General features: G+C 43.1%; 4 protein-coding genes across 4 annotated transcripts; 2 read left to right on the top strand and 2 right to left on the bottom strand.

The window, feature by feature from the left end:
• Nucleotides 1-241: 241 nt before the first annotated feature.
• Nucleotides 242-2,411, bottom strand: LOC111222679 (growth/differentiation factor 8-like). Its single transcript, XM_022746479.1, has 3 exons — nt 2,084-2,411; nt 837-1,207; nt 242-622 (listed from the first exon to the last, which is right to left on the bottom strand). The coding sequence occupies exons 1-3, from the start codon at nt 2,409-2,411 to the stop codon at nt 242-244; spliced, it is 1,080 nt and encodes a 359-aa protein (XP_022602200.1).
• Nucleotides 2,412-3,610: 1,199 nt separating this feature from the next.
• LOC111222761 (small membrane A-kinase anchor protein-like) lies at nt 3,611-5,171 on the top strand. Its single transcript, XM_022746600.1, has 2 exons — nt 3,611-3,638; nt 3,903-5,171. The coding sequence occupies exon 2, from the start codon at nt 3,934-3,936 to the stop codon at nt 4,246-4,248; it is 315 nt and encodes a 104-aa protein (XP_022602321.1). The 5' UTR covers nt 3,611-3,638; nt 3,903-3,933; the 3' UTR covers nt 4,249-5,171.
• Nucleotides 5,172-5,588: 417 nt separating this feature from the next.
• Nucleotides 5,589-7,296, bottom strand: LOC111222752. Its single transcript, XM_022746588.1, has 4 exons — nt 7,232-7,296; nt 6,810-6,863; nt 5,963-6,680; nt 5,589-5,789 (listed from the first exon to the last, which is right to left on the bottom strand). The coding sequence occupies exons 3-4, from the start codon at nt 6,564-6,566 to the stop codon at nt 5,635-5,637; spliced, it is 759 nt and encodes a 252-aa protein (XP_022602309.1). The 5' UTR covers nt 6,567-6,680; nt 6,810-6,863; nt 7,232-7,296; the 3' UTR covers nt 5,589-5,634.
• Nucleotides 7,297-8,135: 839 nt separating this feature from the next.
• On the top strand, nt 8,136-17,658 carry LOC111222653 (protein NLRC3-like). Its single transcript, XM_022746455.1, is given in 8 exon segments — nt 8,136-8,144; nt 8,709-9,236; nt 13,526-13,754; nt 13,858-15,658; nt 15,740-15,913; nt 16,145-16,318; nt 16,887-16,933; nt 17,036-17,658. Coding segments are annotated over 8 exon segments (3,501 nt in total). The 3' UTR covers nt 17,575-17,658.
• Nucleotides 17,659-18,258: the final 600 nt, after the last annotated feature.

Below are 18,258 nucleotides of genomic sequence, written 5' to 3'. Positions count from 1 at the left end.
TCAACCTTTAGTGAAGAATCTCTGTGAGCTGCTGTGCTCGTGTCTTACTCTTTGGTTTATGTCTGTTTCTGTGTTTGGACAAAAGGGATAAAAGAACAAAGTATGAAACTACAGAATACATTCAGGAGTCCATTCCTTGAAGGATGGATTTGTTTTGCAATATTTAAAAAGTCTGCATCACTTTCACCGGAGATGGAGCTTCCGGGGTCAAACCTAAGTCCTGCAGGACGCCTGGGTTTCCTCAGGAGCAGCCGCAGTGGTCGACCACCATGGACGGGATCTTTCCGTAGATGATTTGCTCCTTGCGGTTGAAGTAGAGCATGTTGATGGGCGACATCTTGGTGGGCGTGCAGCAGGGCCCCGCGGTGCCCCGTGGGTTGGCCTTGTTCACCAGGTGGGCGTGCGGGTACTGCTGCAGGTGCATGAACTCACACTCCCCGGAGCAGTAGTTGGCCCGGTAGCGTTTGGGCGCGATGATCCAGTCCCAGCCGAACTCCTCAAAGTCGACGGTGAGCGGGTAACGGCAGCAGCGGGTCTCCGCAGATTCCTCATCGCAGTTGAGGCCCGAGTCACGACGCGATCTCTTGGGGCTGTCGAGGATCTTCACTTCGATGAACGGTTGCTAGGAAGGAAATTTAAAACATTACTAACAAACCCCCCCAAGTCAATTCAGTCTTGAAAACAACATCACAGGTTAAACATCTGTACTTCCATGAAAACTGGGGACTCTGAGGAAGTCTGCCTGAGTTTGTTGGATGAAGTTTGAAAGTTTCTTTTCATCCATCCAGAAGGAAACTCAACATCAAAGTTAATATTTAGATTTGTGGTGAACTCACCAGTCCCTCCTCTCCGGGCTCTGCAGAGGTGGTGGCCAGATCTTCTCCTCTGGAGTCGTAGGCGTTGATCTCGATGCTGTAGTTGGTCTCTGGTTGATGCAGCCAGGCCTGCAGCAGAGACTTGATGTCGATGCTCTGCCAGGAGCCGGCGCCGGCGTCCGTGTCGATCTTCAGGGAGCGGACTCGGACTCGGGTGTTGTTTCCCTCCTTTCCGGGTTTGAGGTGGGAGATCTGCAGGAAGACGGTGGTGACCATGTCGGCCGGCCGCAGGTGAACCCACAGCTTCGCGCTCAGGATGTTCTTGGGCTGGATCTTTGGACTGAGGCTGAACAGACAACAGGAGTACAACTCGTCCTGGGCGATCGGATTGGCTGGAAGAAATCATTCATATAAAATGATTATCTTGTTTCATACAAACATTTGGCTTGAACGTTTGTCTGCCTTTGGTTTCGTGTTCTGTCTGTCCAACAACATTCATGATCCCCTGAGGATGAACCCTGGTAACCTTTGCTCAACTCTCTTCCCCAACATGTGTTGACATTGATTACCATGAAGTTTGCTGGATATTCATGGTCTTCATGAGATGAACCCTCATGTTCTTCGACACTCTTTGACCTTTCATCTAACACCAAGATATCCCACAAAGATACTGGCAGATCACACCATGAGTGGATGTGTGTGTGGGAATGAGTGGCAGCCACACAGGCTTCACCTCACTGATCCATTTATTGACCTTAAAGTTGGATACCTGATAGATTCTTCTGACATATTTAACACTCATATAAAACCTAGAGTAAAGACATGTTGTGTGCTGCCTGTGTGGTTTTCTTTAAAACTTGTTGAAGTGAAAAAGTTTGTTTTTTCATGAATAGAATAATATGACTAGTTACCAAAATGTTCATAATAATAAATAAAATTGGATTGTGTGACTTTAACTTTATAAAAATGCATGAGATGCACTTTTACATTGTTGCTAAAATACTAATGCGCATCCATATGGATGTATTTACATAATTCAATTAATTTACAGAAATATTTGTTTGTCACGTCTCAAAGATGTGAATAAAGTAAATATATTCTTTGTCCAGTTACATGAAAATGAGCTGCCTCTTGTTTTCTGGTTGGAAACAAGCTTTACGCACAAACTTTACGCGCGGATTTCGCTTTTTACGCACGACGTTTAGAAAAGATCCCGGTGCAGAACAAAGTAGAAAATGTAAAATATTGCTTTGGCTTGGTTTAGTTACGCTTGGTGGCCATAGTGATGATGGTCTCCGTCGTGGCGTGGTCCTCGTCCTCCACCCGCGGGTCGTACTGGTCCAGGAGCTGCGTCAGAGGAGGCGCTTTGGGCAGCAGCTGGCGGATCATGTCCCGGCTGATGTTGGGAGCCTGCTCGAGCCGCAGGATGCTGAGGATCTGGGACTTGATGTTGTGGAGCCTCATCTGCTTACTGTGCTCCCGGAAGTCGCAGGCCGAGCACTGCTCTCCGCTCTCCGCCAGCAGCTTGGAGGTCTGCTTCGTCTCCATGGAAAAACCCGCAGAGAGGAAGACGGTCAGACAGAACAGGAGGAGCATCCTGGGGGGACGAAGAGGACGGTGCGGTGACGCCGGCTGATATGAGCCTGTCCTCGGACCTCAGGGCTTTATGATTGGCTGCAAGGAGGATCTTTTTTTTTAATCAGAGAGATTTAAAGAGGTAGCAAGACTTTATGATCAATATTGTCTCTTTAAACGATTTTACTATTCCACATTTTAGGAATGATTTAAAAACTTTTAAAAGAAAATGGATGAGCAGTCATGGGCTCTTGCTCGAGGACACTTCAGCAGGATGGATGTGGTTAACTCATCTGGAAACTGGAGTTGTCCAACACCGAGAGAGAAAAGATGCTGGGAAATTCAAAAGATGCAAATAGAGCTTTTAGTTTTATTGTGAAATTTTTGAGGAAAGAAATAAAGAGCAGATGTTTCAGCTGCTACTTTCAACCTGCAACTATCAACTTTATCTCTCAGAGCTAAAACTGTTCGGGTAGAGCTCCACCAGATGGCAGCCCTGCATCTGCCCTGAGAGCTGTATAAACTCCCACCCTCTGCAGTGACCCTGAAGGCACCATCACCTGCTGACCTGAGGCCAGTCTCTAAACAGAAATGACCCACTTTCTTTTCTCTAAACATACACTAACTTTAAAGGTGCAATCCTTGAGAACTAAAGTTAACCAGACACTTAAATAATAATAATGTTTTTAAATTAATAGGATTATTTTCTTTTCTTTTTGTTTAATTATTTCAATAAAAGTCTGGCCCATAAACTTCCACATCTGGGCAGAGTCCAGCTGTTATTACCTGACATCCACAACATTTTCTGTGTGTCCAGATGTGGAAGTAGCAGATTCAGGGGAAGAAAAACAAACATGGATTTATTTATAATTTATTTAAATAATTCAGGGGGAAATCTTAAATAGATGGAATGAGTTTTCTTCACATGAACAAACATGGAAACTAAGTGAAAAGGCAACTTTCATGTTTCAGTGGCTCATTAAAGCTTCAGGAATCATTTTCTCCCTAAATGAATTGACTATAGTGACTGACTTTTAGGAGACAGAGTGATGTGTTTTTATGGGTGGTGCAGATCGATCTGCTCCTCCCACCACCACCACCACCACCACCACCCAGCAGCAGCAGCAGGAGGAGGAGGAGGAGGAGGAGGAAACGGGTTCACCTGCCTGTTTATCAGCAGCTCTGAACGCAGCACAAACCTTAAACTAACCTGCTCAGAGTCGGAGAGGAGCTGCTCCACAGCAGACGGTAAAAGATTCACAACTGCTTCATATTTAATCTTTGCCTTGTAGTGGCGCTGATAAAGTTACTCTGATTCAACAAGTGGTTTTTCTATGTTTTTCCATTTTAAATGACTTTAAATGCCATTTTTCCCCTTTAAATGTCTGAACTTCTCTTAAATGTTTTGCTACCTGTGCTTAAAGACTGGTTTAACCTCGGCTGAGGCTGTTATTAGTTCAACAGGTGATGAAACACAGTCCTTGGTAATCATCAAACTCTCCTCCTGCTAAGAAGTCGACTGTTCCTCCGGTGTCTCTGTGAAATGGGATGTAATGAGTCCAGGTGCTGGTCTCGCTCCTGTCCAGACAAACAGAAGGAGGCCGTCATCCTCAAACAAGGAGATGAGAGGAAAGCCTTTCTGGAGGACGTGAAGGAGACTGAACGTCTCGTCGGTCCGGAGGAGACGGCAGCTGATGTCTGCTCACTGGACCTTCCTCCGGTCGGGAAACAGATCCTGGATTTAGCTCAGAAGATGTCGGAGGATATCGTTGCTCAGGCGCTGCAGCTCTGCTGGGAGGTGGAGATCCGATACAAGGACCTGCCTTTCATTGACAACGAGTGTGATTATGTCATATGACAAAATGAAGGGAAGTTTTCCACTGAACCAGGAGCTAATATGTGTTTTAGCTGCTGTTCACATCCTGCTGTCTGATCCTGTGGTGCTGGAGGAATGTGGCTTCTCTTCAGTCTCTGTCTGCAACATGTCATCACCTCACAACACTGCAACACGCCTCAGTCTGTGGCAGCCACCACAATAGTTCACAGCAGAACTTTCCCACAGTTAAAGAGTATTTTACAGTAAAAACTGGAGTCATCTTGTTTGTGTCTGCAGCAAAACTGAAGCTGAAAATGTTATTAATGAAATCATAAGATTCGATGCTCACTCATTTACTTAAAAGAAACAGGAGGAAACAGTGCATTTGTCGGGGACTATTTTCAGCGGCGGATTAATCCACATTTGCCGCTCTTTGAGTATTTGGTGGCAGCAGGACGGTGTGTGTTCATGATGAAGGAACGTGTGTCACAGTGTAACAGTTCCCTCCTGCTGCCACTTGGTGTCACCAGTGATTATTTTTTCTTCTAAATCTGGTTTCTGAACGAATCAAGTTCCCACACAGGAGAATTCAATGCATTGTTCTGGTCAATGCAATGAATTCTCCACTAATAAAACCTGAGGAGAATCAGGGGCAGGCATCGCAGAGATGAATCATGTTGCACGGTGTCTCTGTCAGAAGCGACAGCACCGATCATTTCCTGTGAGAACGTGACGTGTGTCAGACACCTGTTGGACAGGACGACCCCGTCGCTCGTCATGTTTACCCTGCAGAGTTTGTGTGGACATGAAAACAGGAGAGGAGGCTGGTCGGGGTTAAGTCAATGTTTTCCCGCTCGGCCTTTCACGTGTGTTTTGGCAGCAGAGGAGGAAGAAGAGGACGGATTCAACTTTACTTTGCTCACACAGAGAGAAACATGCAGGAACTGCCTCACTGGAGACACTCGCTAAACATACGACATAAAATACTTTTAAATAAAGAATCTTTTGGATTTTTACATCTGTTTAAAACCATAAAATCATTTATGACATTATTACTTAAATTCTATTATTATTCATCTCTGTTAGATCTGGTTAAATGATGTTTATTTATCTGTTATTTGCAGGTTGGACTCATTTTAAACTCACAATATGAAGCAACAGCTTTTTTTTTTTTATCATTTTGGAGCCTCAGGCTGCAACAACCAGTCAACGTTAAGAACTCAGTTAATAATGAAATATGTTTAAATATGAGATGAGTGAATCTCGAGCTCAAAAACAGAAAATATGAGACAGGAAATAGAAAATAAATGATATTTATATTTGGGGGGGGGGCTCAAAATATACAAAATATAAAGAAAGGCTTCTTTCCAGTTTATGTCTTCAGAAGATTTTATTCAATGTATTTCAGAATTAGAGCATTGAGCAGTATCAGTGCTCTGCTTCCCACTGCTCCAGTGGGAAGCAGAGCACTGATACTGTTCTAACAATGGGTTTAGTATGAGTACATGGAAGAAGACCATCAAATACCACAGAAGAAGAGCACAGAGGCAGGAAGAGCCTCCGCCGGTCAGTGTGTCTGCTGCCTGGAAGTCAAGACAGAAGAAAGAAAACTCAGTTTCCCTCCTTTGGTGATTGACAGGTGAAACCAGTGAAGAAGAGAAACACAGAAACAAACTTTTATAATCTTGTTCCTGTGAGAACCGTCGATAAAGAAGCTGACGGAGGAAATAGTTTAAATAGGCCGTTTATATCTCACCTGTATTCACCTTTCTACCAGCGTCCACCCCCACGACCGTGTCCACGACCTTGTCCATGACCACGCCCATGCCCGTGCTTATGTTTGTGTTTGCGCCCATGTTTTCCATGGCCGCCGCGCTCATCATCACTGCCGCTGTCGCCGCTCCCACCGCTGCTGCCGCTGCCGCCACTGCCACGACCCGGGCTCCTACCACCGCTGCCACGGCGACGACGGGGGCTGTGGTCACGTTCATGTTCATGGTCTCCATGGTGATCGGGGCTGTGCCTGTCCCTGTGGCTGTCGTGGTCACGGTCGTGACTACGTCTCCCGTGATCATCTTCATGATCTCCTCCATGGCGGTCTCCATGGCGATCTCCTCCATGGCGGTCTCCATGGTGATCTCCTCCATGGCGATCTCCTCCATGGCGGTCTCCATGGTGATCTCCTCCATGGCGATCTCCTCCATGTTGGTCTCCTCCATGGCGGTCTTCTCCATGGCGGTCTCCATGGTGATCTCCTCCATGGCGATCTCCTCCATGGCGGTCTCCATGGTGATCTCCTCCATGTTGGTCTCCTCCATGTTGGTCTCCTCCATGGCGGTCTCCATGGTGATCTCCTCCATGGCGATCTGCTAATTGGCGATCTCCTCCATGTTGGTCTCCTCCATGACCATGACCCCCATGTGACCCCTGGTCCCTTGGCTCGGGGCCCAGGTCATAGCCTGATGGGTGGCTGTCTGCAGGAACACCAATCAGAAGACACAGACAAATAAAGACATTTACTTCAAGAATAAAAGTGTAACATCTGGAGAGACGACAGCTGTGACGACAAACAAAACAAACAAAAGAGATGAGCGGGGTGTTACCTGAACTGCTGCTGAACATTTCCTGTTTGTAGCAGGTGATTCCTTTATTAGACACTACAAAAATAAAAGGAAACAGGGAGGTGCCCGTTCACATTTCAGTTAAACCAGTTTGACTAAACAGAAGGAAAATTACTGGCTTGGCAAAGGACAGTGTAAATGTAAACCTTTCAGAAACCAATAACTCCACTTGTTTTTAGCAGTTTTGAGTTTCCTCGCCTTCAATTTTGGAAAATGCTGAACTTTTTCAACCATAAAATTCATCCTTTCAGTTTAACTTCCCATGCTGCAGCGTGTGGAAAGAAAACTCTCTTTTTGGATTTGACAAGTTGAAGCGTTTAGTTTTTAGTGTGTTCAGCTGTTTGTTTCAAAGCACTTAACGCTCAAAACATTTGTAATGACAGACGATAAAATCTTGTACTTACATGATGTGGAGAGCAGTCAACAGCTGCACCTTCTGTCAGTGTCCAGAAGATGCACTGCAATTAATAAGCACAACAGCTGCATTGTTGTGTCATCACGTCAGCGCGCAGGGCAGGCGGAGTGAGAGGCGTCACTTTGATCTGAGAGATTTCATTCAAATTAAAAAAGGCACCAAGAGCTTTTCTTCCATTCAGCTCCATTTCTAAAGATTTCTTAAAAGCACACGCACACACACGGCGTGGAAGAGAACCAGAAAAACATATGAGGTAGGTGAACAGCATTCATGGCTAGGCAATGACGCCATCTTGGACTCCAGCATTCATTTCCAACAAAGACTTGGTTATTCAATACATATTTGTACCAGTGACAGTTTAAACTCTGACAGAGGAGAGGAGTAAAACTGACCCACAGATAATGAGCCATCATAGCTTCCTCCTGTTTGCACTCTCCAGCTCAGTGTTTCCTCATGTCCCCATGTAAATAACGAGATGCAAAACAAGAATTACCATGGCGTCGCTTTGCAAAGCTGCACACAGCTCTTAGCAAGTGAAGAATGATGTTTGATGCTGAACTCACAATGTTTTGTTTGTATTGTTGATCACTTTATTGTAAACTCTTTTGTCCCTATCAGGATCCTGTAGCAATGATGACTCCATTTTACCAGTGATTTGATTGGTCAGTAATTTGGCTGTTGACAGGTTTTCATCTGATTCTCTGAGGTTAACCTGCGCCGGAGCAGGTTAGGGGTTCAGCGTGAGTTACCATGGTGATTTACCCCGGTAACAAGTGAACCATCGTCGTAGGACTGAAAACCAGAGTTAAACCTGAAGTTACCTCGATAACCTCAAATCCTGCTTCGTAGTACAGACCTCTGGTGTGTAACATTAAATACAAAACCATGTGACCATGTACAAGGTGAGATACATTAGAATTATTGCTAAAATAGTGTCGGCCGATATAATCACATCATATTATTATAGTAACTACCTGATGGAGAATCATACATAAATATCCAACATTAATATTCAAACCAAATTACATAAATGATGAAAACAGAGAAAACAGCAGCTTGAGTCAGGAGTCGCAGCCTACGTACCCACGCGCGTGTACGCTCGCTGCAACGTGCGTAGGCACGCAAGTATGCGTGAGCACGTTGCAGCAGCGTTTAGATCCTTTGAATTAGCTACGTCAGATTCTAGATTGCTCATTGTTTTGCCTTTGATCAGCTGCATCAAAGGCACAGGTATGTGAAGGAAACCAACAGTTTTCCTGCTTGTTAGTCATTGTACTCAAGACCTCACCAGAGACACACACGTTTCTCAGAGCATCCACTTTCAAGATACGTTTTCTTCTGTGATGGAGAACAGTTCATGTCAAGACTCAGCGGCTCCTGTTCTTGGAGCCATTCCCAACTTGTCCACTGCTCGTCCCAGTGGATTCACTTCTTTCCCCCCTGGTGTCACACGAATCCTTGTTCAGCCAGGCCCCTCTACAATCATCCTGGAGTTACCAAGAGGAGAGTTTGATTCTCCTGCCTGCAGCTATCAAGCCACATCAGAGAAGACCACCCACTCTGCTGACTCTCCTTCCTCTGGCTTTGAAGCCATCGTGGAGACCGTGGACCAGAACAAGCTGTTTGTCACCCTGCTGACCCTGAGACTGCTCCAAAAGTGCAGTGTCCTGGACATCTGCACGGAGGAAGAACTGGCCACCTACGCCAAACACCTGGTGAACCGAACACTGCAGGGACTCACCGTGAGAGACGGTTTCTGCCCTGATGAAAAAGACATCAAAAAGATCTGCAGGGCCGTCATCAAGGATCTCACCAAGAAGCTTGGCGGGAAGAGCTCTCTGAACTTTGTGATGCTGTCTGAGCAACCAAGCGTGGATGCGGTCATCGTCAACACACTACAAGTCAACATCTCAAAGTACTCGACTGTGTCTGCAAAAAAGAAGAAGACATCTTCACGCAGTAAACTCTTCTGGCCTGCTATAAGTCTGGGAGCTGTTTGTGGCGTGTGGTTCATCTTGGCCGCAATCTTTCTGTAAACTCCTGAAGGTGGCACGGTGGAGCAGCGGATAGCACTGTTGCCTCACTGTTGCCGGTGTCAAAGGACAGGCTAATGCTGGTGAACAGCCCTGGCCTGTCTCCTATCACTAGTTTACACTGTGCCACACAGGGGGGAACTGGGCTCACTGGTGGTTCTGGCCTCGTTACTGAAGCCAGGCCCACCACTGGACCCAGTTCCTCCCTGTCCTGGCGTGGGTTTCCTCCGGGTGCTCCGGTTTTTCCCACACTCATAATTCAAACCCTAATTTGGACAATAAAATCATTCAATTAGATACTTTTGATTCCTGAATGGACTTCTTCTTAATATAATCATATGACATGACATATATAATATTTCCTAATCATATTTTTCCATGTTGAATATTGATCATACAGTGTGAGTGTAACTTATTTTAAATCTTAATCTGCAAAGAACATTTTAACTCATTTAAATGAAGAAAATATAATGGAGAAAAAGTTCAATATTTTCCTCTGAAATATGAAGTAAAGCACAAAATGTGTTTGGTAAATCTTAAAAGATCTGTAAGACTAACTGAAATTCTCTAAGACCAAGATAAGGAGAAAACCTTAAGTAGTGAAGTGAACATTTTAAGGAAACCTTAAGGATGAAATTAAGGGTGTTTTTTGCAACTGGTTTAATTTTAAGGAAAACTTAACTCAGACTATAAGGAAAATCCTGACTCTATTTTTATTTTTGCAATGGTTTAACTGACTTTAAGTGATTTCTTAAATATTAGACCAAGATAAGGAGAAAGCCTTAAATAGTGACGTGAACATTTTAAGGAAACCCTAAGGATGAAATTAAGGGTGTTTTTTGCACCTGTTTCTCTGCTGTCTCGATTTCTCTGGAGAAACTGAGACGTCATTTCCTGTATAGAGGATCTTTGCTAACGGTCATTTGCTACTACAGGGCTTTACCGTTGCTTAAGTGTCGTATCTCTCGACATGAAACGTATGAAAAGATATAAAATATAAAAATAGTCTCCATAGAATTTTTTTCGCTAAAAAATACAGGTAATGATGTATTGAATTTTAACAAGGGGAGACCGCGACATCTTGTCAAAGGGGTAAGTTGTCAAACCGATCATATCTCCAAAACCAAAGGGCGCTATCTAAAAAACCAACCGTTACTTACGGTTACTTACATGCATCAAATTTTCAAACCTCAAAGTAAAAAAAATTAAGCTGCTATTTATGTAATAAAAGTTGGTGTTCAATTATATTACTTTAGCACGTGATAGATGAGAGAACATGTTTATTTTGATACCTAAACCAAAGAGCTGTACTAAGCTAGCGTTAGCATGTCACTCTTTAACGGTTAGCTAATGCTACTAAGCTAGCATTAGCATGTCACTCTCTAACATCTGAAAAATATAAAGTGACAATTTACCCCAGATAGTTAATGATGGGGCAACTTGTCACAAAAGCACATTTTATACTTAACCATTTATAACTCTACATTTAAATAAATAGTAAAAAGATTGTACATTTGTGTACAAGAATTTATTGTTTAAATTAATTTGAAAACTGAGTGACTGTGATTTACTGAGACTAAGAAATTAATCAGGTGGAGAAATTTAAACTGGTCAGGGGGAGATGTCACATTAGTTTCAGTTCACTAATGCCAATTTGCTGCCAGTGGCATACCCAGATGTGGCAAAGATTGTAAAACAGTATGAAATAACACCTGAATAATAAAACTTAACTCTGAGAGTTAAGGTTTAGTGGTGTTAAGGTTCAAATATCATGTTTTTAATCGCAGCAGGAGACCTTTGTTCACTGTGTATGATAGTAATATAAAACTGCAGCCTGATCTTTGTCCTCAGACCTGGTTTATAGTTTTATAATCTGCTGAGATTCAAACATTCAAACGACAATGACAAGGGAGAAGGAGCGGCGTTTGACTCATTTCACTTAGCCTAGCCTTCACTAGCCTTTGTTTTAGCAGATGATCCCACTCAGATGATACAGATGTGAAAAAGACACATGGACCTGCTGAACCGTCAGGAATACCTGCATGATTGAAGTAAGTATCGTCCTTATTACAGTGTCTGATTCAGAAACAAAGCGTTTGTGCAGATGTGTTGCTCTTCAGAACATAATCACATGCAGCCTCATTGTGCTGTCGTTGATTTTTCTCATCTCTTGTCTTTGAAAATAGTTTGATATTCCTCTTTAATGTAGTCCTTGATTTAATCTTTTATTTATTTTGTATTTTTCTTACCATTACATTCATTAGCAATTATTAAATGGATCATACAAGGACGACAATAACCTTCTCCTCTTTTCTCTGTCTAGTCTGTTGTCTCACATCAGTGTGGCTGCTGGTTATTTACAACATGGAAAGGTATTGTAGTCATTTGAGTTTTTAATAAGAATTGTTATTGATGTTTTTAGGCTCTGATGTGCTGATACTTGAACTTTGGACAGTCTCATCGTAAAACAACATATTATGATATCAACACGCAGCTCATTTGATACAGATAGGACCGTATCAGAGATCTTTGACCCTATGTTCACAAGTGCTGAAGACATAAAAATATCTCTCATATAAAAAGCTGAATATATAGACCCTGATCGCCATGCCAGGAACGCTTTGGCATCAAACTCTTGTTGTGAAAAGTGTTGTCCCCTTCTAGTGACACGAGAGGTGCAATTGCATTCTCTCATGTTGATCTCTCATAAAATGTCTTTTCACTTGTGTGCATTACATATTTCTCATACAGGCTACATGTAGTTTGCAGCATGTGATTTGATGCACACACAAATCTCTTTCCACAACCTCACACAAGTGTTTTCAGCTGCACAAGTGCAAATTTAAACAGACTTAGTTACAAGGAAGGAAAGAATATAAACATTAACTGTGAATGTTCTGCAAAAACATTCATTATGAACATTTTGCACTGGCTATTATTATTATTATTTTGAAATTCTTCTAAAATTCGCCATTATTTTATGAACATTAGACATTAGAAAAGCCTTACTACATGTAATGTGTTTCAGTCCAAAAATAAAAGAATTTTAGGTTAGTTATCTCTATATTCTAATAAGGGAGACCCTGTCCTATGTTAATTTTCTGCAACATTATTTCCCATATATTCCACATTTTTTTATGTCCAAACCTGAGACTTAGTACTAACCAGCCATTTGAGTTTGACACAACTGTGTGTGTCCGTCCACCAGGATCCACCATGATGGATCAGACGGCCCTGAGCCCAGCTGTGTGTCCATGAGGAGTGACTCGTCAAAACATTTCAATATTGACTTCAAAGAGGGACATCTTTCCTCTGAACAGAAGTAAGTTGGTCAAAAAACTAACAATTTGATATTATAGTGAAATTAAACTCTTCATTACTGTATATACATACAGTATACCAGGAAATGACACTAGTGATTGTTCCTTCACACATTTAGCAGTGAACCTTACATGCAACAATTAACAAAAATATGGCCAACTCCAGATTTCATATTTAGCTAAATATTTGTATGTAATGTACATTGAACTTTTTCTTTTTACATTTTTATGTGTGTGTGTGATTGTCCGTCCACCAGGATCCACCATGATGGATCAGACGGCCCTGAGCCCAGCTGTGTGTCCATGAGGAGTGACTCGTCAAAACATTTCAATATTGACTTCAAAGAGGGACATCTTTCCTCTGAACAGAAGTAAGTTGTCTCTCACACTTCTGTTACTGTATTAATTTTTCTTTGGATGGTTTGTTAAAAAAAATGCCTCGCATTCTCGCAATCTCGTATATCTCTCGTTCGCCCCTTCAACTGGATTGGCATCACAATTTTATAGGGTTTTCCCTGACCTACGCCCCAACCCATTACCGAGTTTGGTGCAAATCAGTTCTGTACTTTTTGTATAATCCTACTGAGAAACAAACAAACAAACAGTCATGGGTGAAAACATCAGCTTTTGGTATTATTAACTCATAAAAGAAATATGTAAACTCTGACAAAAGGAACTGAGAAAACCCTTTATGGTTTATAATGTGACATGATACTTACTCTTCCTTCACAGTGTTGGCGAGGTCTGCAGGGATCAGTCAGCTCAGTTGCATCCAACAGATCTGGACTCCATATTTAAGGTCTGCATTTGGACTTTGGACTTCAGCTCCACATAACATGAAAAACAAACAACTGCTCATTAAATGATGTGTTCAATATTGTCTTTCACCATTTTAGCATTAATGTTTAAATCACACTGTTCCCATTCTAGCTTCTTGAGGAGAGCATTAACACGTTTGTGAAGAATGAGCTCAAGAGATTTCACAGGGTTTTGAGCGCTTGTCCAGACAACACAAAAAGGAAGAGGGAGGAGGAGGAGGTGGTTGATGGTGAGGATGAGGATGAGGAGCAGAGGAGGAGCAGAGAATCTTTTCTGAACATCACTCTGTGCTTTCTGAGGAGACTGAAGCAGGAGGAACTGGCTGATTCTCTCCAGAGGAGTAAGACGATCTTTACATTTAATAATAATGTGCTGAGTTCTAGAAAGTAACACATTTACTGTAAGATCCACTCATTGGTCTCAATCCTTTTTTGCTCAATCAGGAGATTCTGCTGTCATGTGTCAGGAAAAACTCAAATCTAACCTGAAGAAGAAGTTCCAGTGTGTGTTTGAGGGGATCTCTAAAGCAGGAAACCCAACCCTTCTGAAGCAGATCTACACAGAGCTCTACATCACAGAGGGAGGGACTGGAGAGGTCAATGATGAAAATGAGGTCATACAGATTGAAACAGCATCCAGGAAACCAGTCAGTCCAGAAACAACCATCAGACAAGAAGACATCTTTAAAGCCTCACCTGGAAGAGACGGACCAATCAGAGCAGTGATGACAAAGGGAGTGGCTGGCATTGGGAAAACAGTCTTAACACAGAAGTTCACTCTGGACTGGGCTGAAGACAAAGCCAACCAGGACATACAGTTCACATTTCCATTCACCTTCAGAGAGCTGAATGTGCTGAAAGAGAGAAAGTTCAGCTTGGTGGAACTTGTTCATCACTTCTTTACTGAAACCAAAGAAGCAGGAATCTGCAGGTTTGATCAGTTCCAGGTCGTGTTCATCTTTGACGGTCTGGATGAGTGTCGACTTCCTCTGGACTTCCACAACACTGAGATCCTGACTGATGTTACAGAGTCCACCTCAGTGGACGTGCTGCTGACAAACCTCATCAGGGGGAAACTGCTTCCCTCTGCTCGCCTCTGGATAACCACACGACCTGCAGCAGCCAATCAGATCCCTCCTGAGTGTGTTGACGTGGTGACAGAGGTCAGAGGGTTCACTGACCCACAGAAGGAGGAGTACTTCAGGAAGCGGATCAGAGATGAGGAGCAGGCCAGCAGCATCATCTCCCACATCAAGACATCACGAAGCCTCCACATCATGTGCCACATCCCAGTCTTCTGCTGGATCACTGCTACAGTTCTGGAGGAGGTGATGAAAACCAGAAGGAGAGGAGAGCTGCCCAAGACCCTGACTGAGATGTACATCCACTTCCTGGTGGTTCAGCTAAAACTGAAGAACGTCAAGTATGATGGAGGATCAGAGACAGATCCACACTGGAGTCCAGAGAGCAGGAAGATGATTGAGTCTCTGGGAAAACTGGCTTTTGAGCAGCTGCAGAAAGGAAACCTGATCTTCTATGAATCAGACCTGACAGAGTGTGGCATCGATATCAGAGCAGCCTCAGTGTACTCAGGAGTGTTCACACAGATCTTTAAAGAGGAGAGAGGCCTGTACCAGGACAAGGTGTTCTGCTTCGTCCATCTGAGTGTTCAGGAGTTTCTGGCTGCTCTTCATGTCCATCTGACCTTCATCAACTCTGGAGTCAATCTGCTGTTGAAACAGTCCACATCCTGGTTATCTAAACTATTTCAAGACAAATCTGAACTTGCTTATTTCTACCAGTAAGCTGTAGATGAGGCCTTAAAGAGTCCAAATGGACACCTGAACTTGTTCCTTCGCTTCCTCATGGGTCTTTCATTGCAGACCAATCAGCGTCTTCTACAACTCCAGTTTACATACAAAGGAAGTATCTCACAGACCAATGAGGAAACAGTCCAGTACATCAGGGAGAAGATTGGTGAGAATCCTTCCCCAGAGAAAAGCATCAACCTGTTCCACTGTCTGAATGAACTGAATGATCGTTCTCTAGTGGAGCAGATCCAACAGTCCCTGAGATCAGGACGTCTCTCCACAGATAAACTGTCTCCTGCTCAATGGTCAGCTCTGGTCTTCATCTTACTGTCCTCAGAAGAAGATCTGGACATGTTTGACCTGAAGAAATACTCTGCTTCAGAGGAGGCTCTTCTGAAGCTGCTGCCAGTGGTCAAAGTCTCTAACAAAGCTGTGTAAGTACAGAAGTAACTGGGTCAATTCAGGATCGTTTGGTCTAAGCAGTAAAATCATGTTTTTGTTTGTTGTTTCTTCAGACTGAGTGGCTGTAACCTCTCAAAGAGAAGCTGTAGAGCTCTGTCCTCAGTCCTCAGCTCCCAGTCCTCTAGTCTGAGACACCTGGACCTGAGTAACAACGACCTGCAGGACTCAGGAGTGAAGCTATTGTCTGCTGGACTGGAGAGTCCACACTGTACACTGGAGACTCTCAGGTCAGGATCTTACACATTCAGGGTAACACTGAGACAATAAAAGTGTTCATGAATGTCAAGTAGTCAAGGTTCAACCTTGATTTATTCTCCAGAATGATTTATTGAGCCATAACAGAAGGTGAAGCCAATCAATCAATAAACTGTAATTGATCATTTGTTCCACATGAATCCTGCTAATCTAAGTCTCGGATATGAAGCTGATCTAACATGTATCTCATGCATGTTTTAAAGGCTGTCAGGATGTCTGGTCACAGAGGAAGGCTGTGCTTCTCTGGCCTCAGCTCTGAGCTCCAACCCCTCCCACCTGAGAGAGCTGGACCTGAGCTACAATCATCCAGGAGACTCAGGACTGAAGCTTCTGTCTGCTGGACTGGAGGATCCAGACTGGAGACTGGACACTCTCAGGTATGTAGAGGCCTGCTGCAGACAAAAGAGATTGGTAGAGCTGGAAACCATGTTGTGTCAAGGTGTCAACTTGTGTAAGAGGAAAGTGGCAGTGACAGTGATTAGCTTTCAGTTATACATGAAATCCATCACCAAGAGACAGGTGATTAAACCAGGTGTGCTGACAAATTCCTGAGAAATATTAAGCTAATAATATCTTTGGCTGAGACTGCTGACTTATCCATTTTCTGCCACTTATCTGGAGTCGAGTCGTGGTGGCAGCAAGTTAAGCAAGAGAGTCCAGATGACCCTCTCCCAGCTGTATCAATCATATATCAATTCTTATATATATACATCTATTCTTTTCCTCTAGCATCAACAGTAGGTCATATTTTGAATTTATGCAGTAAAATATCAACAAGACAAATATCTTTGATCTTCTGACTTTTGACTCTAGTGTCACTTTGATTTGTGATTTTGGTGGATGGATTTCCACAAAGTTTTCTACAGTATAACAAGAACAATTCAGTGTTAATGTACATTATCCAAAAGAGGATGCTGGTCTGACTTAGTGTGTATTTTCCTCCAGAGTGGACAACAGTGGAATCTGCAGGCTGAAACCAGGTCTGAGGAAGTGTAAGTGTGTTTTTAAACTTAACATGAAAACGAATGAGCGAACACTCAACTATCTTCTTCACTTTATTAAACAGGAGCGCTGTGTCGTATTCTCTCCATCAGATTACTGTGAACTCACACTGGACTCAAACACAGCGCTACGAAAAGTCAAACTGTCCGATGACAACAGGAAGGTGACAGCGGTGGAGGAGGAGCAGCCGTATCCTAATCATCCAGACAGATTTAACCACTGGGGACAGATCCTGTGTGAAACTGGTCTGACTGGTTGCTGTTACTGGGAGGTCAAGTGGGAAGGGTGGGTTGATATAGGTGTGACTTACAGAAGGATCAAAAGGAAAGGAAATGGTGCAGACTGCAGGCTCGGAGGGAATGATCAGTCCTGGGTTTTGGACTGTTCTGATGAAGGTTTCATTGTTTGTCACAAAAACAGTGGAACATCTGTTCGTCCTCCGGCCTCCTCGTCTAACAGAGTGGGAGTGTATCTGGACTGGCGGGCCGGCACTCTGTCCTTCTACAGCGTCTGCTCTGACACACAGATCCACCTCCACACCATCAACACCACATTCACTGAACCTGTCTACCCTGCGTTCAGGATTAGGGATAAGTCATTTGGCGCCTCACTGTCACTGTGTTGGCTGTAAGAGAGAGACAGAGAGAGGTAACTGCCAAGAAGAACAAGTGGACTAGTTCAAAGTCAGCTGCTGACAAGCCAGGTTCAGTCTTTATCCAATGTGTATAGAAACACAAACAAAATCATTTTTGTTGTTCGTACGTTGTTCAAAATCACTGGACATGTCACAGTAGGAAAAGCAAAGGTGTAATTCATAAAATGAATGGTGGCTGAAGTCCATTAAGTAGTTGGAAGGTCCTGATATTGTACATGCAGTCACCTGTCAGTCATCTGTGCTGTATTCGCTATGAAAAAATCCTTCATGCACTCACTTGACTGAGGCGAGCCATAAGATGTGAGATGTTCAGGTATTGATATGATACTTGAGAACAGATGAGGTGGGCTAAAAGGTTTTGGGTTGAGGCCATCTGATTTCATATGTTTTTTTACTTTCTTCTCACTGTGTCTATTGTTTTGCACCAAAACACTGAAGCAAGTCCCTTGTATGTGAAAGCCTACTTGGCTATAAACTTAATTCTGATTCTGACTGTGAAGCTAGTTAATTTTTATATAAGCTACTGTAATTAATACAATTATTTGGCATATGTGCAAATTTTTCACTGATTGAAAGCTTGGTCAGTATCATATAAAACCATGTTTGATGTCCTTTGTATTTCATACTTGTTTGTTAAATAATTTGTACACATTTGTAAGA

The sequence above is a fragment of the Seriola dumerili genome, unplaced genomic scaffold (assembly GCF_002260705.1).
Source record: "Seriola dumerili isolate Sdu_G_001 unplaced genomic scaffold, Sdu_1.0 BDQW01000105.1, whole genome shotgun sequence".
Taxonomy (NCBI): domain Eukaryota; kingdom Metazoa; phylum Chordata; class Actinopteri; order Carangiformes; family Carangidae; genus Seriola; species Seriola dumerili.
Note: the sequence above shows the minus strand (reverse complement) of the source record. Positions and strands in the feature narration are given on the sequence as shown.